This window comes from Candida orthopsilosis (genome assembly GCF_000315875.1).
Source record: "Candida orthopsilosis Co 90-125, chromosome 5 draft sequence".
In the NCBI taxonomy this organism is placed as follows: domain Eukaryota; kingdom Fungi; phylum Ascomycota; class Pichiomycetes; order Serinales; family Debaryomycetaceae; genus Lodderomyces; species Lodderomyces orthopsilosis.
The window spans coordinates 437,330-460,555 of NC_018298.1; the positions used below are offsets into that span (position 1 = coordinate 437,330).

General features: G+C 37.7%; 8 protein-coding genes and 1 pseudogene across 8 annotated transcripts, besides 1 other annotated feature; 1 reads left to right on the plus strand and 8 right to left on the minus strand. All coding sequences in view use genetic code 12, as the record gives it.

Moving 5' to 3' along the window:
- Positions 1 to 2,217: 2,217 nt before the first annotated feature.
- CORT_0E02040 (Pga30 GPI-anchored protein of cell wall) lies at positions 2,218 to 3,045 on the plus strand (the record flags this gene model as incomplete). Its single annotated transcript, XM_003869876.1, has 1 exon — positions 2,218 to 3,045. One exon carries the CDS (start codon positions 2,218 to 2,220, stop codon positions 3,043 to 3,045), a length of 828 nt encoding a protein of 275 aa, XP_003869925.1.
- Positions 3,046 to 3,359: 314 nt separating this feature from the next.
- CORT_0E02050 (hypothetical protein) lies at positions 3,360 to 4,100 on the minus strand (the record flags this gene model as incomplete). Its single annotated transcript, XM_003869877.1, has 1 exon — positions 3,360 to 4,100. The coding sequence occupies one exon, from the start codon at positions 4,098 to 4,100 to the stop codon at positions 3,360 to 3,362; it is 741 nt and encodes a 246-aa protein (XP_003869926.1).
- A 505-nt stretch (positions 4,101 to 4,605) lies between these two features.
- Positions 4,606 to 5,742, minus strand: CORT_0E02060 (hypothetical protein; the record flags this gene model as incomplete). The annotated part of the gene is made up of 1 exon (XM_003869878.1): positions 4,606 to 5,742. The coding sequence occupies one exon, from the start codon at positions 5,740 to 5,742 to the stop codon at positions 4,606 to 4,608; it is 1,137 nt and encodes a 378-aa protein (XP_003869927.1).
- A 2,133-nt stretch (positions 5,743 to 7,875) lies between these two features.
- Positions 7,876 to 8,415, minus strand: CORT_0E02080 (hypothetical protein; the record flags this gene model as incomplete). The annotated part of the gene is made up of 1 exon (XM_003869879.1): positions 7,876 to 8,415. The coding sequence occupies one exon, from the start codon at positions 8,413 to 8,415 to the stop codon at positions 7,876 to 7,878; it is 540 nt and encodes a 179-aa protein (XP_003869928.1).
- Positions 8,416 to 8,669: 254 nt separating this feature from the next.
- CORT_0E02090 (Jen2 protein) lies at positions 8,670 to 10,217 on the minus strand (the record flags this gene model as incomplete). Its single annotated transcript, XM_003869880.1, has 1 exon — positions 8,670 to 10,217. One exon carries the CDS (start codon positions 10,215 to 10,217, stop codon positions 8,670 to 8,672), a length of 1,548 nt encoding a protein of 515 aa, XP_003869929.1.
- Positions 10,218 to 11,816: 1,599 nt separating this feature from the next.
- CORT_0E02100 lies at positions 11,817 to 12,575 on the minus strand (annotated as a pseudogene).
- Positions 11,817 to 12,575: a sequence feature.
- A 1,463-nt stretch (positions 12,576 to 14,038) lies between these two features.
- CORT_0E02110 (hypothetical protein) lies at positions 14,039 to 16,933 on the minus strand (the record flags this gene model as incomplete). Its single annotated transcript, XM_003869881.1, has 1 exon — positions 14,039 to 16,933. The coding sequence occupies one exon, from the start codon at positions 16,931 to 16,933 to the stop codon at positions 14,039 to 14,041; it is 2,895 nt and encodes a 964-aa protein (XP_003869930.1).
- Positions 16,934 to 19,922: 2,989 nt separating this feature from the next.
- On the minus strand, positions 19,923 to 21,290 carry CORT_0E02120 (Met4 protein; the record flags this gene model as incomplete). Its single annotated transcript, XM_003869882.1, has 1 exon — positions 19,923 to 21,290. One exon carries the CDS (start codon positions 21,288 to 21,290, stop codon positions 19,923 to 19,925), a length of 1,368 nt encoding a protein of 455 aa, XP_003869931.1.
- A 1,384-nt stretch (positions 21,291 to 22,674) lies between these two features.
- CORT_0E02130 (hypothetical protein) lies at positions 22,675 to 22,887 on the minus strand (the record flags this gene model as incomplete). The annotated part of the gene is made up of 1 exon (XM_003869883.1): positions 22,675 to 22,887. One exon carries the CDS (start codon positions 22,885 to 22,887, stop codon positions 22,675 to 22,677), a length of 213 nt encoding a protein of 70 aa, XP_003869932.1.
- Positions 22,888 to 23,226: the final 339 nt, after the last annotated feature.

Here is a 23,226-nt window from a genome sequence, read left to right on the forward strand (position 1 = left end):
TATCATTATCCATAACGGTACATCGGTTGAGGATACCACGTGCGTTCATTGTCTCTTTCAGAGGAGACTTTGACTAAAACACATGAAAATGGGTGACAAAGTTGGAACCAGACACAGAAGAGATCAAACTAAAAAAAAGGGGAAAATGAAAAGTTGGGGTGAAAGTTATATGCATATTGCATGTTTTGTAATACAGACACCAAATGTAAAAATTCAATTATGATGTATAGTGTAAACCTAGAAATAACTACTGCAATATACATTTACCACAACCGCGAATTTCAACTCTTGCTCGTAGTAGCTATTCGAGGCCCTTTTTTTGTTATTTCGTGGTACTATCCGGAGTTAAACCCCATTTACCTACGACGAAGATACTATCTGTGTGATATATGATGTAATTGTATCATAAGTACACAATGTGTATAATGTTCGTATTCCTTTAGATATCGGACGCTTTAAAGTGGTTTATAACGAGATGAGAAAGAGTGAGCCACATAGTTGTTTATTTTAGTTCCTGGTTTTGTGTAGTTTAATAAAAAGTCTATATTTAGAAACAATGTAAACACAATAAGGGGGTGAAATACTGTAAAAGGTAATAAAGTATTTAACTATGGAAATGAAGTGAATTCGTATCTATGTTACTTTCCATTGTCTCTCTTTAGTCTATTGTACGGAATTAGTAAAGGTTGCAATTACTATGAAATACTCGCTTTCGTAGCTTGGTCTATACCTATTACCCCTAATGTTTCACGATGAGGGCTTTGCAATTTTGTGAGAATGAGAGAAGGACGCAACGATTGTGGGAAATTTTGAACAAATGCAAACAATACTGTACGCACGGGTAGTATAGTGCTGGTCATTGCTCAGCACAAAGTCGTATGATGTAAGCAACTTTGATCCTAGTTAGGATTCTTCATAACAAACGAAGCGGTAGCTTTTTTTACGGTACCTAATTTATCATTCAGTGTCTCTTTAGTCACTATGCATACCACTTTGTCAGCTCTTTTTTAATGAAGTATGACATATACGTAAGCTAAAGCGTTAAAATGGTCATTAATGAAATACATTGTTTAAGTGTCCAAACTCACTCAACTTTGGTCAGCTTTAAGTTTTTGCTGGTGAAAAGAAAGCCAAGAAAAATATTTAAATAGTTCGGGTGTAGGTGGGAGGTAAATGGTAGCATCTTTTTAGAATATGGTGCCACTTCGCTGTCCATATTTTATGTTCCCAAACCGTGTTTTACCACCAAAGAGGTGCTTATATTGCTTGGTTCTGGCTCCGCCTCCTGGTTGTCTCAACCATTATTATAAAACCTGACAGGGCAAAGCTGTTCAATTGATGTCGTGTTTTACGTAATTTGCTTGGCTAAGGTGAACAAAGTCAACATCACGAACAATTATTTTTTCCCTCTCCAGACTCATAACCTTCACTTACGTAGATAACTGAATAATAATCATAACGAAGCAAGTAAGCAAACAGCTTAAGGTGACATCAATTCGGTGTTTTGTGTTGTGTTATACTGTGCTGTATTGTGTTGTATTTGAGTCGAGCCTCCGACAGTTAGTTGGTGGGGGGGGGGGGGGGGGGATGACTACGATGTTGTTGTTGCACAAATGCATAATTGTCATGAGATTGAACATCATACATTTAAATTTTTCTTTTTAAGAGGTCATGCATATATTGTATGCGTTGAAGTCGAATTTGGTATTTTTTGAGTTTAGGCGAGAAAGACACAATCCACACACCCCCAAACCAATTGTCAAAAGCTCTGTTACAAACTGAGAGCGGGTAACAACAATAACAATAATAAACTCCCAAAAATACCAAGACAATTCCAGCTTTGTTTGTTTTCATTTTTTTAGTTAATTTCTATTTTTAATATGCTTTCTTCTTGATATAAGGTTTGGTTTACAAGTGCATTGCCATAGTAGGACAAGAATATACTATTTTCGTTCGTGAGTTTCCAGTCATAATTATTCTTAGCACTATTATTATTATTATTATTATTCATTCCTCCGTCATGGTATGCAATATTGCTTAAACTCTACAAGTGTGTGACATGTGTTTACGATTTGTAATTTAAAGGATTCCTAAGGTATAAATACCACCCTACATCTTCATCGAAATTTTATACCAATTCTTTTTCTTCTTTAATCCTACTTCTAATTATTTCAACTAGAAAACCACTCGCTTAATTAACTACTACTACTACTTACAATGAGATTTTTTGTTCCTGCTTCACTTTTGACTTTGTCATCCGGTGCTTTGGCTGCCATTAGACCAGTTCAATTCTTTGCTTCTTCTGATAATGAGGAAGTTAATGGGCAAGGTTTATACTCAACTCACGAAGGTGCTGGTATCAACTACTTTTTCTTGGGTGCTGGTCAAACTTTACAATACAATGATGAAGCTAGAGTTGTTTACGTTGAATTGAACTCACAACCACCAGCAAGACAATACCTTGCTTTCACAGGTAATGTTTTGTCATTGACTGTCGCTGAGGAGCCTTTACCAGTTGACATTGGTGAAGACGGTTCTGTTACCTTCCCAGAATCTGACGCTCTTGCTGCTGCCAAGAACATCAATGACCCATATAGATACTCTGAATCAGTATTTGCTGTTGTTAAAGATGGCGGTGAAGGTTCATTCCCATTGACTCTTAGTGCTAAATTTGGTGATGCTGAAGAAGAACAACAACCAACCTCAAGTGAAGAAGCCTCTGAACCAACTGATGTTGCTTACTCAAACAAAACTGTCACTGTCTTTACCACTTACTGCCCGGAACCAACCACCTTGACTTTGACTGTGTGTGAAACCGTTTGCGAACAAACTGAAGTTACTGTTTCTGAAGCCGGTAACGTTACTGTTGAAAATGTCAAGACTGAAGAAGCTACTGAAGCTCCTGCTGAAGAAGAATCCACCAGTGTTGCTGCTCCTGCTGTTACCGAAGAGCCAGAAGTTACTTCTTACGAAGGTTCTGCCGCTACTGTCGGTGGTGCTGGTTTGGCTGCTATTGCTTTTGCTGCTGCTGGTTTAGTTTTCTAAATCAACATGTTGGTTTAAAATACATACTTGAGTTTTGTTGGGATTGTTTTTCTAAACTTCTGCTTTTTTATTGAAAATTACGGGTGTTTCTTTGCCCTGGCTACTTCTCTTTTGACATCCTTTAGGGGATATACTATTTCGTGCATCACACCTTATTGGGTGCTCTTAGATTAACTTTAAAGAATTTATAGTATTCTTTTTCTGTAATGAAATGATTTGATTAAGAGACGATTGTAGAGTTGTTATTACGAAGTGTTCATATTGTTGTGAAACAATCCATATTCATATATGTAATTTGGGGGGTTCTCTATACACTACTCTTCTTTGTCCTCATACCTAGGTGGTGGCACAAAGGAGTATTCCGGTAAACATTCATTTTTTCCTGTCAATTGAGCAGTACTCTCGTGAAAAGTAGGTGGAAACAAAGGCATAGATTCTGTACTAATTGGTGACTTATTGTCACCAAGAAATATCCTTGCATCTTTGGAACTATCTATACACCTCTCATCTTGCAAATGCTGCTTCTTTGATCGATCAGCAAACCCCCTTTGGCTCCGTTTAAACAAATTTGAAAAAGATAGCTTCCTTTGTGAACTTGATTTATCGAGCTTAAGTGTGCCACTAGAAGGCTTTGTAGAGACTTTGTCCTTTGAATTGGACCGTGGAACCGCTTTTGGCATTTGTTGAGAAACAATTTCAGGCTTTGGAGCACTTTGTGTTTTCGATTTTGTTTGTAGAGACTTGTTAATTGTTTTAGATCCCTTACTGCTGCTAAGTCCTGAAGTCCGAGTGGATGTTGACCCCACTCTTGGAGCCACTTGCTGACCTGCAGATATCCCCAAACCGGGTACTGACAGTAGACCACTAGTTGCAGTTTGCTTTCGGCATGATGTTTTCTGATTACAACGATAGCAATGGTTATGTGAGCGTTGGTGATAGGAGCTACTACTGCCCAAGTCATAATCATCATCATAACTGGAGCGAGTTCTTGAATACCTGTTCTCACAAGCAGCCACAGTAAGTACCACACCAGCTGTAAGAAGGAATATCTCCATCGTTTATACCATTCGTAAGTAACACAATTAGCGGTTCTTCTCCTGATGAATAAAGAATGCTGAAATTTATGCATATATATATTCCAAATTTAACATGTATTTAAACGCAATTATAAGTATACTACGGTAGGCATGTTGCGGGTTTAGGAAAGAACACTTTTAAACTTTTTAAAGCTTCAGTAGCGGCTCCTCCCTTGATTTCAAAAGCTCGTACATATAATAATAAACAATCAAGGAAAGTGTTGTTCCACAGATCGAAAAGATTATGCATGATTACGTAAAAAGTAAAACAGTCACAACAAGTCAAAAAACAAATGCAGAATGAATTGTATGTCAGTAAATAGTGCAATTATTTAGTACCGAATAAATATTTGTAGCCAATAACGAAATAGCCGTGAACGGATAGGCTATTGAGCCACACACACTGATTGATAAAACTCTTCTTTGCAAACTAATTATCTCATACGAAAACAGAAATGTTCCACCATCTATTACAACAATCATATCAGATCATACTATGGTAATCAGGAGGGAAACCGCCTGGGAAAGTGTAAAGGTTTTCATCATTTCTAGGGGTCAAGGTGTATCGTGGTAAATCATCTATACTCAGTTCAATACTCAGTGAGCACAAAAGCCAAGGTCTTAGACTAGGGCTAAAATCATTCACTTCATCATGCTCTAACACCATGGGTGGTCTGGACTCACTAAAGATCCTATCGGGGGGCATAACTGGCATCCAGTATGGGGAAGGCAAGAAATGCGAAACTAATGGCATAAATGCAGGTGTTTCTCGGAAAAGTGGTTGCTCCCTATAATCAAAATATCGTCTCAGCCTGTGGAGCATAGAATCAAAGGTAATGTGCTGCCATTGGCGTTCAAGTCGTGTTATTCCTTGCCTGAATCTTTCTACAACTCTATGTTGCCGATTGCCTGTGTTTTCTTGCTCCGTCGTGCTAGCTATCCATTGGTTTGGCGACAAATAAAATATAAAGTCCTGACACTCAACTCTAGAACTCTGTGCTATTTGATCATCCAAATATTCTTGGGAGCTCTGCTCTATTTCCATACGCACATCATTCAAATCTAGGCTAAAATACTCATTTCTGGTCCGCTGCATTTCGGTAAAACGAAGATCTTGGCCCTGTTCTTGAAGGGTCAGATGTTGCTTTTGTTCATTCGTTCTTTGCACCTCCTCTTGCAATTTCTCGACCTTTCCTTTTCTTTCTTGTTCCCTTTGATTCTCCCATGATATCATCCAACTCACATACCTGTGTTCCATTTCTAATAAAAACAAACGACTCAAAATCAGTGATTGGGAGAAATTTGAATTAAAATAACGCTTCCAGTAGGGCCTGAAAAAGTTGCAGCTAAAAGAGTAAGCTACTGATTTGATTCTAAATGTTGTAGCTAAACCAATCAAGTTCACCATAGTAAAGACACGTCTAAATATCCATTCTTTGAACTCCATAATAGATATAAAGTGTGTTATACTAGGAATTACTGGCTCAAAAGCTGAGTTAACAAAGACATTGAATATGTCCACATCAGATGGGGTCATAAGGTTGTCATCAATATTGCCATATTCTGAAACTAGTGATCTATTCAGAGCTTCGGAGCTGATTGTAGACTGAGAGTCCGCCATTCTCAAATAAAAAACAACTATCCCAAAAACCTTCTAATTGCAAGATTGATATGATTACCCTATGTCTATACTTGATTTAATAAACTAACGTATAATGCTAGTGCCAAACAAGTATTTCCATAAATTGAGTGGTTTTTTAATTCTGAAAATACAGAGCCCTAAATTAGGCAAAAAAACTTCTTTGCTTTTCAAGTAGCCTTTTTACCAAGATTTCAAAGAAATTGAGGTTCTTTGGTGATGGTTTGAGTGATTTTGTTGTGTAAGAAAAAGTGTTGCAAAAAATTAATATGATCAAGAAGACTTGAGCATTTTCAAATTTGATACAATGTGAGATGAAAGTTTGAAAAAGTCAATGCTCTCTTATTGGGATGGGAGTTGAAAAATTGATTGAAGTTGTTTCTGTGATTCTCATATGTCTATAACGTTGCCAAGTACATTAACCAGGCCACAAGAAACCTTGTGTTCACTCTAAAGGGGTTGCCAGATGAGATTCAGAGTAGAGCCCGTAATTGATTTAAAGGCATCTCAGGATTTCTACAAGTCTTTATATTTAAACCTAGGTTCTGTATCAAAATACTGATGGTTTTCAATCCCTGAAAATAGTCATCACCGTTTCTGTCTCCTTACTCTTATGAAAATTCAAAACAAACAACTTTCCAGCTAGTATTATCATTGCTAACTGGGAATCAAGGAACTCTATTGCCCCGTGGTTTTGTAATAACTTGGTGGCGGTGGTGGTGGTGGATATTCGTCTCTTCTTGTTCGGCTTGCTTCAGGAGTATAATACGAAAATCACCTTGGTGAGCAATATGTGGGATACTAGGCTGCCTAATCTCTAACCTTTTGTTGAGGGCTAGTGTAATTTCTCTGGTTCTAGCTAATGCAGCTTCATTAGTATTATTTACTAGCACATCAGCTTCCATATATTACCTCTCTGTGAGGCAATCTTCGCTAAGTTGATAACAATAACAACAATGAATCAACCCCAAAACCAAAGATACAACCGCTATGATTATAACAATTTTAGAATTTCATTCTGCCATTGTTAACAACAAAGTATTTGGAGTTAGAAGTGGAAATTTTTTCGTCACAGGGTGATTAGAATTTGGAGTTTCCTTTTTCAATATATTTCAAAAAGAGAGGAAGTTCCATACTTTGTGCAGGAGCTTGGGGGTACAGGAAACCCATGTGCTAACTCAATTATGGTAATTATGACCATCAAACATCTAATTGAATCCTTGTAGTGTTTGCTCGAGAGGGTGTTATTTTTGTTCACCATAATTGAAAGTTTAAGCCAACACTCAAAGTAGCCACTAGGCTAGATTTAAATTATAGCTTGTAGAAGTGTCAGAGACATGTAAGAGATGGGGCATTTCATTGTATTTATACCTAGATATTGTTTTAAAATACTGATGGCTTTTTATTTTGCAAATCATCGTACCCCATTTCCAACCTCCAACTCTCTTGAAATCTCGAGCAAATAACATCGCAAGCAAACCTATTGTTGCTGGTTAAGTAAAATAGCCTTTGATTTACCCACTGTCTCGTGATAGCTTGGAGGCAGCAACTCGTCTCCTCGTGCTAAGCTCGTTTCAGGGTATGTGATCTCTGGAACAACCGGTACTGTAGGTTGGGTAACACTACCTTGCCTAATGTCTGACCCTTTTTTGATGAAAAGTGAAGTATCATTGGCATTATATGTTGCTGTTTCGTTGGAATTGGTTGTTTGTTTGGCAGTTCCCACATTTGTACGTGCTGTGCCAGGTTCTTCAGTTGAACGACCGCAACAACACGTCAATAAAAGTAGTATTACAATAACAACGAGTACAAAAATAGATATTCCAGTCTCTGTTGGAGTCATTGTTGATGATATGATGATTGGTGTTAGGAGTCAAGATTATTTTTGTTACGGGGTAGAAAAAATTGGGGTGTCCCTTTTATTTTCTATTTTCCAAATATTGTAAAAATACTCTAATTTGTGCAGAATCACGATGTGTATAGAAAGCTGTAGGTTGTACTAATTGTATCAATCATGAAAATTGAACGTTTAGATGACTCTCTAATATCCCTGCTCTGGAAGGTAAAATTGTAATCCGTAATACTAAAAGCACCAAGCTGCTTCTTAAAATAACATCAATGCAATGAATATGGTGGAGGTGGATCTTCATCATCAAAATTAGGTGCTTTCGATGAGAGATCATCCATAACCGAGTTTATACTAACAGACAGACTTCTTCTTCCTGTCCTCTGAACTTTCTTAGAATACTTATCAGCAACGGTTTGAATTCTCAGCTTAGCCTTTTCCCTAACTTCTTTGAACTTCATCTTAAATTGCTTTCCGTCTCTCCTTGGCAACATTGTGCTTGTTTCCACATCTGACTGCGATCCTGTGGAACCTCTGGCAGCGAGCAACCTGGCTCTAAAATTTGCAAAAGAATCATTTGGAGTAGTAGACTGATTTGTTGTATGTAAGCTTCCAAAAACTTCGCTTCTAGGTTGTGAGGTGCCCGATATTGCTTCCAGATGGCGATGAGTCACATGGGGTTCACTAAACATGGGCGCACTTTGTTCTTCTCGAATAGGTTTCCGAAGAAGCCATAGCAAAAACTGGATGGCATTTAGAATCAAAAAAAATATAACTACACCAATAATTGATGATGAGATGGAAAACATTACATGAGTTGTGTTGGTGGGATCAAAGTGAAGGGAATTAAAGGATTGTTTAATAATTGTTGCGCTGACATTACAAAAATACTTTCGAGCCGCAGAGGTTTCCGTAAGTAGTATGACCCCTTACGGAGAAAAGTTCATTATAGTCATATTGGTAAACCATATTAAAGATGATTACATAGTAGAAGCAGTCACAATCTAAGCAGTAGAACACACTTCTCAACCTCAAAACTAAGTAATATCAAGACACAGTCCCCTCACTCCTTATGGACAACAGTGGGCTTTTCATAGAACACGCCTTCCTTATCATCAACCTTGGAGGCAGCTCCGTCTTTATCATCCTCGTCCTCGTCATCGTACACACTCATCTCATCATCTCTTGCAATACTCAAATCTGCACCCCTATTCTCTGGGCCAATAAATACAATGAGCATCAAGTACGCAATGACTGCACCGATAAAGATTGCCATGGTTTTTCCATAATCGTCAAGGGTATCATTAATTGTAGCTTCGATTGTGGAACTTGCCGAACTAACCAAATTACCCAACTGGTAGGCAACACCCGTAACAATTGTTTTGAAGTGTGGTGGTGACAACTCTGTCAAGTGAATAGGCACGACTCCCCAAGATCCTTGAATACCAAACTGCATAAAGAATGCGGTAACCCACATTGGTTTGAACGCCCATGGGTAAATGAACGCTCCAGCAAATACATTCCCAATAAGAATGGCTGTACGTCTTCCAATAAATGTTGAAAGGTGAGCAATGATGATACCTCCAGCAATGGCTCCCAAATTGGCACAAACATTGACAACAGTGGATTTGTCGTGTCCATAGTGGTACGTTTCAGTCAACATTGTTGGATACAAATCTTGTGACCCATGGGAGGAAAAGTTGAAACCGGCCATCATCAATACCAAGTAGATGATAATCAACCAATATGTCTTCAAGGCTTTTTTTGCTTGACTACCGAACTCAACAAACTGTACATGCTTCGACTGCTTCGTTGCAGCTTCCTTTTTTATTCTCTCTTGTTGACGTTGGTAGGTGTTTGTCTCTGGGTTGATGAATCTCCATGCAATAAAGATAACAGGAACACCAGCAGAGAAGTAGAACATGTTCCTCCAAGTATTTGGGGTCTCGTCAAATGCCCTTTGGAAGCAGACAGCTAACAAATATCCGAATGCATAACCTCCCTGGAATATACCTGACAAAATACCCCTTGCCTTCTTCGGTGCATCCTCAAGAGCATCAGCAGCACAAATACCAAATATACCACCCATAGCAATACCAAATAACGCTCTGACTGCAAGAAATTGCTTGAATGTTTGCACAAACCCACAACCAACTTGAAGAGCCATAAGTAATACCAAGTTGATAATATAAGGCCACTTTCTACCAAAGGTATCACCAATAGCACCAAAAATTAACGCACCGACAGTTCTCAACATCAAAACTAAAGTGATACCCCATGTTACGTCTTTGGTTGAGACGTTCAAGTCCTCAGCAATGTTGGTAACGTTTAGACTGGTAACAAAGAAATCAAAAGCATCCCACGTCCAGGCCCAGAACCCTATGAAAAAGAAGTTCCATTGGTGCAAATTCATTTCAACCAATGGCTGGAATGGATTGATAAATTCGTACCAGCTGTACTTTTTTAATTCATCCCAGCCAACCCATAACGAAGTAAATCTTGTCTTGAGGTAATTCTTGATTGTTCTACTTGTGAACTTTGGGGGCCGAATAATGTGTTTATTATGATCGTGAACAGTCTCTGAAGCTACTGAATGTATTGATTCTGGCATATTGCGGTAATTCTTAGGGGGTATAGTTTTTGTCTTGGCAATCTTTATACCTGTGTGTTGGTAGTTTGACTTTTAGTGCAGAACTCAAAATTTGGAACTATATCAGGGTTTTAATTATAGTATTGTAGTTGTCCTAGTGAATTTAGGAAGTTTAAAAAGATTAAGAAAGCTGGACGTTTACATTATATATAAATATTTGCATCAGCTCATGTTTTGAGATGCAATTTCTCGTTGTATGTTTACAGTTGCAAACAAGATAATCTAATACTCGGAGTAATAATAGATAAGCCACAAAAATAGAAGAACAAATTTTGTTGGGAGATTAATATGGAACAACAAGATTGCTTTGTGGAAGAACAATAGAGATTATGACTAACCATGGTTTATGTGTTCTGTTCTTAAACAATAAGGTCGTGCACAGACTTACAACCACAATAAGTAAAGACTAAAGTGGTGGGGAAAACCAAGTTGCATATTATACATGAAGAGTTTTTAGGATAAAAGTATAGACGCCAAAACTAATATACTTCTTGTATGAAACGTTTGGAAAGATTAATTGAGGGATTTATCGGGCGACTTTATCAATCTTTCAACCACAGTTTAAATTCCGTGTTTGTCGCAGCTAACAATGCTCTTAGACTCAGATTATAGTGCAGCAAATTTAGATAACTCAATCACTTGCATACATATATTAGGTTTTGTTTTCATCAGTTGGCGCAATCTGAATAGAAGTTGCCTTCAAGATTCATAATAGGGTGTTCAGATGTTACTATGAGTAAATTCATCTGTTCTACTACTCTGCCCAGAGAATATACCTTTGACACTTTTGACATAAGACGTAATTTCTCGCTAGTGCCTTTCTCATAACAATTTATCGCGCGACTAAGAAGGTCTGCACAATAACGTAATTGCTGACTAAGGATTACACGCATTGATTTAGCCGCGGATCAACTTTGTGCACAGTAAACAAGAACTATTCCAGTAGTCAACGGATACTCTCGACTTCAGGAGAATGGGTCTTCCACACCTCTTGCAGTGCTTCTTTCCTTATACTACGATGCCAAAAATCCAATCACCCCCTTTCATTCTAATCTAAATCTAAACTTACTTGCTTCGGAAAGATAAAACGCCGTAGAGAAAATTTTTCATTTTACTAATCTAATTCGGTTTGTGTCAATTAAAGCCTCGCCCCACCCTTCCCCGCAATTTTTTTAAATTGCCTGCAATACCACGACAGAACTTGTCCTCTTATCAGGCGCGATATTGCATTCATATGAGCAAGTCAGCTGATAAAATGTATGTAGAAGGTGTTCCTTGTCAGCAAAAGTACGAGGAGGCGTGGTTGTATTGTGATTTTGTTCGACAACAATAAGGTATCCCAATACTTTGCAGTTAGTTTGGTGTACCTTTTGAATGAAAGCTTATTACCCCGTCTTGAGGTTTTGTAGCAGCTTCTATGGATGAGAACTAAAGGCGTTCCAACCGCTGATTCCGTCGTAACAAGAGCAATGCTTTCATGGCTTATCTCCATTAAAGAGGTTAGGATCATATCAACGGAAAACTTGCATCTCGCTCCAATATACACATATACTCTACAAACTATGCCTTTGGAAAGTTCTCTAAACTTACCTTTCCTGTCTCTATCCAATAGGGATCCATCAACTTGTCCTTTTCTTCAAACAAATACTTGTAGGAAGTCTTGATAGTACCATCACTAACCCCAGTCTTGTCAGAGGTTTTTGATGGTGGTAATTCAACTCCAAAAACTATGGACGCCATGTATATAACCGTAGCAGCAATGGTCGTAGGAGATCTGCCAGTCAATACACCCACGTCCTTACTTCTTCTTGCAATATACTCAGCACCATTTGTAACTTGTGAGCACAATCCAAGATGCGAACAGAATCTTCTAATTAAATCTTCAGCTGACGTTTGAGTAGTTTGGATATTATCTTGACTATAGTATGATGCAGATTGAGGGTCTGCTTCATTCTTCTCGCGTATAATATTACTAATAATTTGGGACACTTTGCCAATTTCCTTCTTAGGCACGTTGGTCAACGTTCAAATCTCCATTAAAGTACGAGCAACTTCGGCTTTACGACAGCCAATATGAATGGACGCTGCCATTACTGGTTCTTGTGATTTGCCCCGTAAGCGTTTTTCATCGTACACCATTTTGTAAACCTCCCTAACCCCCTCTTGAACAATCTTAGGCAACTGATATCCATCACCCATTTGAGAGATCTTGGCATAAGCTGCCGCTAAAGCATTATCCTTCTTATCCACCAATGGTTTGGATTGTGCTCTAATTAATTCTCGCCCAGCTTTCGTATTATCAGGAACGTAAGAAATCATTGTCAATAGATCTTTTGTATCCCACAATGGATTAGCTCTGTAACAGCTTCAAGTAATACTCCAAATATGTCGTTTCTTTGGTTTTGATTTTACATGTAAACATTTGAGTTTTGTTTATTTTGACTGTGCAATCAAGTCACTCCATACAAGCTGGGCAGTTGAAGTTGCTATAACCTCCGAATGAAATAAGGTTTGTTGTGAATTGGGGGTTGGTATTGTGGAATGAAATGCAATGCATGTAAGTAAAGCGAACGGGAATTCACGTGGGCCATTTAAATGCGACTTGTATTTCTATATAGAAATTCTTATCATGCGTACTCCCTCGCAAGCTATCTCAAGTTTCACTACAAAGAAGGAACTTTTGCCCATCGCTCAAGTTACATTATTCTACCATGTTTATTACTAATTTTAGCAATAAAAATATAAATCTTCCTTGATGTTGAAGGAAAAAAATAATAATATCTACAGTCCCAAAACGGGGTATAGCTCAACAAAACTGAAATTCCTCAGCCGTCTATTAATCCTGAATAATAATGTCTTGTGCTTTATTTTCTTGAATTTGTTATAAAACACGCGGGAAATTTCGGAAAGCTTAAGTTACATCTCATATAAATGAGGGGCATGTTATCGACTTACAGAAAGGACATTTGTAGCAGCTGGTATATGATACATATATTAGGCTTCACCACAACTTACAATGTGCTACAATATGTATTGGATGAAATTAATTATGAGTTGTGGGGTAAGGTTTATCAACAACACCCACAAAATGCAGAAGAATTATACAACGCAACATAAAGAGAAGATGCTATGACACTTGAATGAACAAATCAAGCTAAAGTTGTTAGACACACATGAACATAACTTCTGCCTCATGAAGTGAGCTATAGCGAAAACAGTTATCCATAAATGATCTCGAAAATAATGGTGAAATGCAATATACCCCTGGAGTTACCACGCATAAAATAAAATGAACTATTGTGATGCCGTATAAGCAGTGGAAGCCCTAATAGCTTTATCAATGGTACATCCAGCGAAGAAGAAAGCTTGCCATATTGAAATTTACATCTGACGCTCTCTCATGGAGAAGACCTTCTTTCAGTAAGCATGTTTGCACAGAAATTTACTTTCGCACACAAAACCAACTCAATTGCTTACACAATAAAATATTCATGTTTTATCAAACGCCCCGAAAGTTTAAATAGTTACATGTAAAAGTTCAGGGCGCGTTACATTTCAAATGGGTATTCATACCAGTAGGCAAATCGTTTTGCAAATACTTCATTCAATATTTCCAAACCTGTCCGTATAAAAGAGTACTTTAACTGTTATAATATCAAGCATCAACAATAATTATACAAACTAATACACTTCATTAAAATACAACTTAGCACCACGTCAAAAAAAGAAACATACAAGAATAGCTTCTCCTGTCCATCTAATATAGCCTTATCTCCTTCATCCTACCCCCTCCTTTGTCTATACCTCAAAATTCTCTTGAACAAATCCTCCACATCCAATTCAATTTCACTAATAAACTCATCCAAAATCGATTTATCTCGAATATACTTGTCACAATCATTAGCAATCACCCAAATATCAACTTTGGTCTCTTTACTCAAACGCTCCACAAATTCAACAACACTTCGACGCTCAACAAACGTATTGTACTCAAACTCATCTCGGATCCATTCTTCACCATATTGTTCCAATCTTTGAGCAACACTAGGCTTTTCTGGAGTGCCATTATACCATTCATCAAGAATCTCATAAACAGTGTATGTGTTTGGTTGTAAATCGTAAATGGGCACACCAGTGGAAGTAATTTGTGGAGGTGGAGGCTGTGGTGGACGAGGTCCATTCAATTCCAAGTCAAATTTATCAAGCAGCGCATTGACTTTGGTAGTCAAATCAGAAACAAAAGCCGGTTCCACACCCACTGCTTTTTGTAATGACGAATTGATTTCGGTACACAATTGAGCAAATGAACGTCTAATCTCTTCAATGTTTTTCTTGGTGATCTTTTTGGGGTATATAAGAGCCGGTGGTGATGTGGATTGTGGAGGCACATGTTGCAGTGTAGAAGCAGCTGCAGCAAGATCGGGGGTATGGTGCTGTTCACTTCCATGTGTACGATCTTGGGCCTCTTGAAGACGTTGATTCTGATCTTCCCATTCCCTTTGTCGTTGCATTTTTTCCTGATTCTCTCGAACTAAAGAAGGTAATGGAGGCAACGATGGATGGACCAAGAGGGTTTGATTTCCACCATCAGTACCATGATTTGGTCTCCTTCCCTTTTCTGGTGCGTATATCGAAATAGCAAATTCGTCATGTTTATCTTTTCTAAACGTTCTTCTCTTTCTTTTCCCTTTAATCACTTCACTGTTGTACTTACCGATTACATCAATGGCCGAATTGTCATCGTCTTCCGGTTCCTTCCCCATTTCTTTATATACCAAATATTCTAAAGCAATATGACGACGAGGAATCTCTTTACTGCCCAAGCGATATACCAAGTTATTAATTTCTTGTAGTTTGGAAAAAGCTGGATCCATTTTCCGCAATCGAATTACCGGTTTACTGGAGGTACTCAAGGCAAATTGCTCTTGATAAAACTCCTTCATTAAATCACCAGTAACGAAAAAGTTGTCCATCTTTTTCCTACAGCAGAAACGGATATAGTGTTTAAATGTGGTGATGTATCTTTTCCTCGTTTCAAATCCCAATAATAACAAACGTTTTCTGGCTTCAGGGTGACTCAAAACTTCATCGTCAAATTTTTTAAACATTTTAATAACGTCTTCAGTATCTTGTGACATGATTCTCTTGTTGATTTTGATATTCTCCCGATCAACACGATATCTGCGTTTGATATGCTTCAGGTTAAGTTCTCCGTCATCCTCGTCCTCTCTTTCGCCTGCACCCTCTGCATCTTCTTCGGCTTCTTCTCTGGTAGTATCGCCTTCGTACATTATCGACGGTAGATCCTTGGTATCAATCTTTTGAGATATGATGGATGTAATAGGTATACGACCATGTGCCTCCTGTGATGGTGGTCCAGGTGGTAGTGGTTGTTGCCTACGAGGTGGTGGCGGAGGTGGTGGTGCTTGTTGTGGACCAGTAGTAATATGGTTTTGGGGTACTGGGGCTGGCCCTTGGTTCGGCATTGAACCATTAGCCAAAGGATAAGGTGGGTGCAATGAATGAGAATATTGCTGATAGGGGTACGGGGGCAGTTGCTGAGGGTATTGTGGAGGCGGTGGTGGTGGTGGCTGCTGACCTTGATATGGTTGATACTGTGGACTGTAGCCACTGTTATATGACGATGACGAAAGTGGAGGGATTTGATGTGGATATGGAGCTGAAGATGGAATATTAGGGGTTCTTGTATCGTAAGTAGTTTGAGGATAGGCAGATGCTGGAGGTGCATCGTTAGATAACAAATGATTGATGTTGTGTTTGTGAATGTTTGGTGATGTTGTCGCGTGTTGTGGTGGAACCACTGCCGAAATCGGTTGAATCGTAGCACCCTCCATTGAAGGGATTTTTTCTCGTGGAGACTCGTCACTAGGAGATGCACTATCAGACTCTTGTGGACTTGTATCTGTTTTGAGTTTCTTTGCGGACGATCCGGTAACCTCATCAGCTAGTTTCCTCTTTTCTCCTAATATTGTTTCCAGTTTACGTGGACGTCCACGCTTTTTCTTCACTTCGCCTGGTTTGAGAGCAGGAGGAGGCATAATTGGTTTGCCATTGGGACCAAGTGGGTACTTTCTTGGTCTTCCTCTGGTTTCCTTCTTTACGAGTAGTGGTATATTTTCATCTGTGGGGGCTTTTTCTTTTCTTTTTGTAGCTTCGGTGTTTTTCTTTACTGCCACTTCGGTGTTCTTCTTAAGTTCTACTTCGGTGTCTCTTTTATTTGTAGGTTTGGTTTTCGTAGTACGTGCAGCTTTAGCTGTGGTACTCTTTGTCGTTGCTGTTTTCGAAGTAGACTTTTTGGTAGGTGCAGGTTTTGAATGAGAAAGCTTAGTTGTTTTGTGTTTGGATCTATGGGTTATTGGTTTGGCCTTGGCTCGTGTGTTTCTGGTTGTTCTTCTCGTGGTTTGTGTCTTTTGTTCAACCACTTCTTCCTCATCCTCATTATCATCCTCATTATCATCCTCATTATCATCAAATACGGCCTCTGACCCCTCATCATTTAAATCCTCTTTTTCCAGCAGCAGGCCTTCCGACAGGCTGCTCTCTTCCTCTTGAAGTCTTCTTTGTTCAGCAATTGGTATAACTTTCTTCAAATCTTTACCATTGAAACTTAGTTCAACAGGAGCCACTGGTCCACCGGATCTCCTAGTTGAAACCATTTTTGATGAATATTGTGATAGTTGATTCTGTGTATACTAGTTTAGCTTATAGTAGGAACAAATGTGTAATAGCAATATATTGATGTATCTAATAAGAGATATTTAATATTAAATTGTGATTTGTTTTGAATTTATGGGAGTTGTCGTTGTTTTTTCTCTCATTCATTTTTGTTCTTTTTTTAATTTCTTTGCAATTTAGATCTTTTGTTTTAAGAATTGAAATTGCAAATTTAAGGGAGCTTCTATCACACCCATGCGTGTATACTTATCCGTTGATAAATTGAGGAGTTCTAATGTTGAACACATAGAGCGATGTCAACCGAAACGACAATAGTAGATAGATATTTGTTTCAGTTTGGGGAAGAGATAATATAGTTTTGAAAGAGCTTATCTATTCCTGGACCTTGGCAATGTCGATGACATCTTTTCGTTTAAAGCTAGATCTTGGTGGAGAAATGGAAAGCTAGTCCATAGGGTTGTAATTCTACTTATCATTTATTTACTTAGTAAGGGGCAATTGCCAATTCTTTTGTTCTCTTTTTTTTAGTACGCGCACAATCCAAATTTAAAGTTTCGACAAAATCACAACAAAGGGGACACACCCTTGACACTCAACAGAGTTGTAGTAGCTCAAAATTTCTTATAGCAACAGGAGGTAGATATTGAGAGCTTTAGCCGTAAAAACTTGCATATGTAGATTAATTAGCTTCCTGTTCGCTAACTCTACAGTAGTCTTCAAGGGTTGTCATGTGAACCAGAACAGGGAGGGGGTTTTTGGATTAAGTCGTGCAGCGGTTAATAAAAACTTTTTTTTAATTTTTATTTTATTTTATTTTTCACTTCTTTTTTGTGTCCTGTTTCTATTGTCGAATCAAGAAGGAATTCCATCGTAAAAGGAAAAAGTCCAACTTTGAAACAATTGTAATCGATTTAATTCCAATGTGTAATGGCATATGTTGGACTGGGATGTCTTCCATAAAATTCACTCATACAGTCTGCTATTGTTGATCTTCGACTTCTATGACTAGCAACCACCTCATCGAGTTTTTTTTCGGTTGGATGTATCAACCACAAATATATAAATCAACAGGTACCTGAATGAAACAGAGCATTTATGGCTTGTGTCTAGGTCAATATCTAAGTGCCGTGTATAATAGAATGTCATTTATGGCCCTGACTCGGTATGGTCTCAAAATCTGCAGAGATTCACAACCTTCAATGAAAGAAAATCTGTTACCAGACTCTATTTCTAAAGTCCCTACCCGCTGAACAAAATTTTTGGACTTTAGAGGATAAGTGTGGGAAAAGATTAAAAAGACCTACAATTATATTCCCATAAATAGTGACGATTATTTGAAAATAAACGAATATAAATAGATTCGTTGATTAGAATTGTCACTTACCCTGGGTGGAAAGAGTGTTAGTGATTTAAATACAGAAAAAGAAAAGAGTTTTCAGAGTCATGATTGTCCCACTATTGCCCCCTTTATGTGGTAGATTCAACTTAGATTGGGAAATCAGGCTCTTGTCGTTCACTTCCTAACACTTTTTTATTTTGTGGCTTAAAATCCCTTCCCTGTTTTCAAACCAAAAATAAACGACATTTTTTTATTTCATTTTTTGGAAAAAAACTTAAAATCACAAAGATACTACAGAATAATAGGAAGGGGAAAGACATCTATTGTTTGAAATCAAGGTTGCGGTTCAAGTATACTGCCTAAAGGTCACCCCCTTTGATTGGATGAACACATTGGCTAAGGTGAACCTTTCATAAGTTGTTCCCTAATTGTTTAGCCCTTGTCGGGAACCGCTAATTTCCTTCAGATACTGTTATGTTTTTAATCGTTCAAAAGCGTTCTGTGTAAGCGCGCAGAACTCATTCGCAATCAAGAAAAAAAATATTGTATAAACATTCTTCTCTAATACTCAAGCACCAAGGATTTGTTCTTGTAATAAATGGCCATATGTCCCTATCAAATGGCTAGAAAAATATAAGAGAGTTTGAAGTTGTAAAATCACCCTTTACAAGCCACGGGGAAAAGGACTTTTCTCTTCCTGTAGCTTCATTTGTGCCCATTACTCTTTTCAAAACATGATACGACATTTTCTGCACCATGTCTTATTTTCCTCTCTTTTTTAGTTTCTTTTTTTCTTTGATCTTTTTTTATTTAATTACCTGCTCGCCTCTCCTGCTTTTGTGTCTCAAATCCAAAGTTTATATATTTTCTCATGCAGTTTTTAATCCCAAGCCAATGTCCTACTTTTGAAGTGCAATTCATGGCAGAAGTATACCCCCACATTATCAATTTCGGAATATTCAACGAAAAAAATTGAAAACTGGATGCTTTTGTTTGCCCAAACTTTTACGATACGTTCATGAGTCCTTAATAACATTTAATAATACCTTTCATATGGTCAGCTAAAAATGTATTGTATTCTTTATTTTTCCGTCCTTTTTGACTCTCGATTTTACCGCGGTTGAAAAACAAACAGTAACGCTTCTTATCTTTGATTATATAGACTACAATTCCTTGAGTAACCTAGAAGGAGCTGTAACATTTTCGAGAGATATCGAAGGGTATATTATTACTTCACCTAGTCAACTTGCTGGTATTATTTTGAACCGAAAATCAAAGCGAACTCTCCCTTCTTTTGTTCTTGCTTTTTCTAATCCATCTTCTTTATGGAGCAGTTGTTTTTGTTACCTGTTAACATGAACCAAGAGATAAATATGCAAGCCCCTAGATCATGAGTCTATTTCTATAATCTCATATGAGATACAAATAGATCAACACATCAGTAGTCCGATTACATCTCTTGCAAAACAATACGTTCCAATACTAAAGAACACTTCACCACACATGCATACCCTACACTATCTATTGTATACAGCATTGATGAATTTAGACTGAGCCTTTTTAAAAATACTACACTTGTTTTTTGTATATAAACCGATGGGATTATCATCAAAGCCTTACTGGCAACACAATCAGTGATTACCTCGTTTAGCCTTTTCCTTCAACAATTTCAACTCATCATCACTCTTTTGACTTCCCTTTTCAATAATCAAATTACGTAACAATTTGTTCTCCATTTCCAAATGACTCAATTTATTCTCCAACGAAGAAATCATTTCTTGTAATGAATTGATTTTATTTTCCATTTGTTGTTCCTTCATCTTTTTCTTGATTCGAAATCGAGCACTAGCGGCGGTATTGCGACGTTTCTTGTCTAGTTCAGCAGCATCAGGCAGACTCAAATTAGAACTGGCCGTTGTTGATGAGGGTGCTGCTACAGTCATAGTTCCTCCGCGATGTTGTAAAGTCGGGTCAATGAAGGATGATACACTGGGGTTTCGCGATCTTGTTTGGAGTTGTAGGCTTGAATTGAGTTGTGCCAATGATGATGATGGATGTTGTTGCGATGGAAGGTGGAATGGTAGATTCGATTGTCGTGTTGGTACATCTGTTGGTGATAGCGATGCAGCATTTGGAGTGAGTGGAGCAATATTTGAAGGTAAATTTGATGATGATTGTTGTTGTTCTTGTTTCACCACGTAATTGTTTATAGTCTGTACACCCAAACTTTCCCCATTACTTTCATCTTTTGTATCTTGTCCCTGTTGAGAAAGTGTTTTACCCAAACTACTCTGGTGTTGAGCAATCAATGCACTTAATAAATCAATTTGATTCAGTGATAAACCAGCACTGACCAAAGAATTCTTTGCACCCGGTGGAACGGGAAACTTGGGCAATTCATTCAAACTTAATAGCTTGTGTGGTTGAACGTGATGGTGGGTATTTTCCAAATCATGACCATGTACATTGTTGCTATTGCTTTTGTTGTTTTTGTTGTTCTGAAAGTCATCTATTAAACCGTTTCCAAGTCCTGATTCACTACTATTGGTATGACTCTGCAACAAATTGAATTGATTTAATCTGCTGTTTTCATCCTCATGACCGTCATCAATGTTGTGATTCCGGAAGTACTGATGGGAACTCCCAACTTCAGGTTCTTGTTTGATACTAGGTAGCAAGCTTGAACTATTAAACTCATGTATATTCCATCCATTCAAACCGTCATTGCTTCCCGAACCAGCGAGATTCCCATCTTTATTGATTTTGTTATCGTCATGGGCATCTTCTTCGTCATGATCATATAAATGCTTAGGCTTGTCCTCATCAGGAAATATAAACGAATCATCAGCAAAAGCAGCCAAATCTAGACTTAGTTGTCCATCAACATCAATATTTGGCGTAGCAGTTGAACTATCAGTATTTGGTTGTGTACCATTGATATAGTTGTCGATATACACAAGTTGCTCTAGCAACGCCGACGACGTTAGCTCATCACTCATGGTGAATGTATCTGTTGTGAGAATGTTATTGTTTCTTTTGACAGGTAATCACGAGATGTTTCCAAATGTGGCTGTGGTTCTTGCAAGTGAGATTTTTTCCCAAGGAACTGAAACAAAGACTTTCTATTCGCTTTTTGATGTACACAACTGCGGTGGAGTCAACAGCAAACAAGTTTTGACAATTACAAAACGGGAATAACTCAAATACTTTATACCAAAAGGGAGTAAAGAATATCGGGGGAGATGGTTATTTTTCAACACCAACAAGAACAATAGCTTTTTTGTACAAACCTAATCCTTTCGGTTTTTGGTTAATTCCTTGATAATCCACAGTTTTTTGATATTGTTTATTAATTTGCAGTCAAATAAAACGTTAACTAACTTTAAAAACTTGTTCGTAGTGCGTGTGTTTGGATGTGTGCATTGTGTTATGTTTATAAATTAATTATCAGGAATTGTTTTTGTTTTAAAGGAAAAAAGCAGGCAATTGCACGTGACTTAGAGTAAAGATTGCTAAAACAAGATAGAACATAGAATTAATCACGGAATTATTATTACACACAGTTATAGTGAGACAACGAAATGTTAGATCTGTTCTTGACACGCAAATGGCATTGTCAGGTCGGTTGAAAGTCGATATGGTACAGGATCTTCCATTTTAGACGTTAATTCACCCACAAGCAGATGGTGTGCTTCAATGTTTTGATTGCGCGCCACATTTTTCAAAAACAATAACAATAAACTCAGGGGTAAAACATTAACCCGCTTCGTTCGAAACCGCCTACCATTAGCTGATCCGACAACAGCGGCATAGTTATTCAATCATAAACTAGTTAAGTAGCAAGCAAAACCGATCAATCTATAAGCCTACAATTGGAAACATCATTTCATACTATTGTTTCCGATATCAATTACTAAGCACGCGTCATAAACATAATTACTTCCGAATTCTATCTTTTCCCCGTCTCGGTAATTGTCGCATTTGGATTAAATGTCCGAAATCTTGAGCATTAGAACTGATATGCGCCATATGACAGCCACTACATCTAAGCTCAAAGACTGCTGTCTTTAAACGTAAATTGAATTTCGGCACAGGTTTGCGGTAGTTATAGACATGAATTGAGTTACGTATTTAGGAGACGGAGTTAATTATAATTAGGCAGTTCCTCGGTACAAAATTCTGATCAAAAATTTGCAACAAGATTCTGACAAAGCACCAAATTGCTTCACAATCAGTAACAAGTGAATTCACCCTACACAAATTTTGCAAACGTGAAATCAAACAACTCTTATTAGAAGACTATAGAAAAAATATAAAACATAACCATTAAACAATCCAGCACACCAAAAACCTAAAAAATAATGAAACAAGAACAAAGAACAATCAGTGGTGAGTTGTTCTCAACGTGGAATTGAAATTTTTAGCTCTAACAGCCAAGGGTGATTGGTTGGTCATCCTTAGCCGGTATTCAGCAAAGGATCTGAACGATCCTTGTTGACCGGCTTTATTTGTAAGTTCAGGACCAGCAACCTTCACGCTAGGCGTGTTAGTTTTGGTTATGGTAGACGCGCCTTTGTAAAATGCTCTTTTAAACATAGTGGCGTTGATTTTGAATGAATTTGAGATAATAAGGAGGGACCAAGAAACCCCCTTTATTTCTGGAAAAGAAGTGGATTCTTTAATATTCTTATATAAAATGTTTTGAAGAAAGTGAAAAATAAAAAAATTCACATCACAATAGTGAAAACTCTTTTTTTCCTCCTTAATATATGACACAAAACTGAAAGATACAACAAAGTTGGTAGTAAATCATACCATAAAATATTTTTAGTACTTTGTTATCCTAAACAAATATGCAAAAACTAAGTGGGGGAACCACAGTTTGATTATCTACTAAACTCATGCAGGCTTTCTCATCATTATCCATTACGGTCA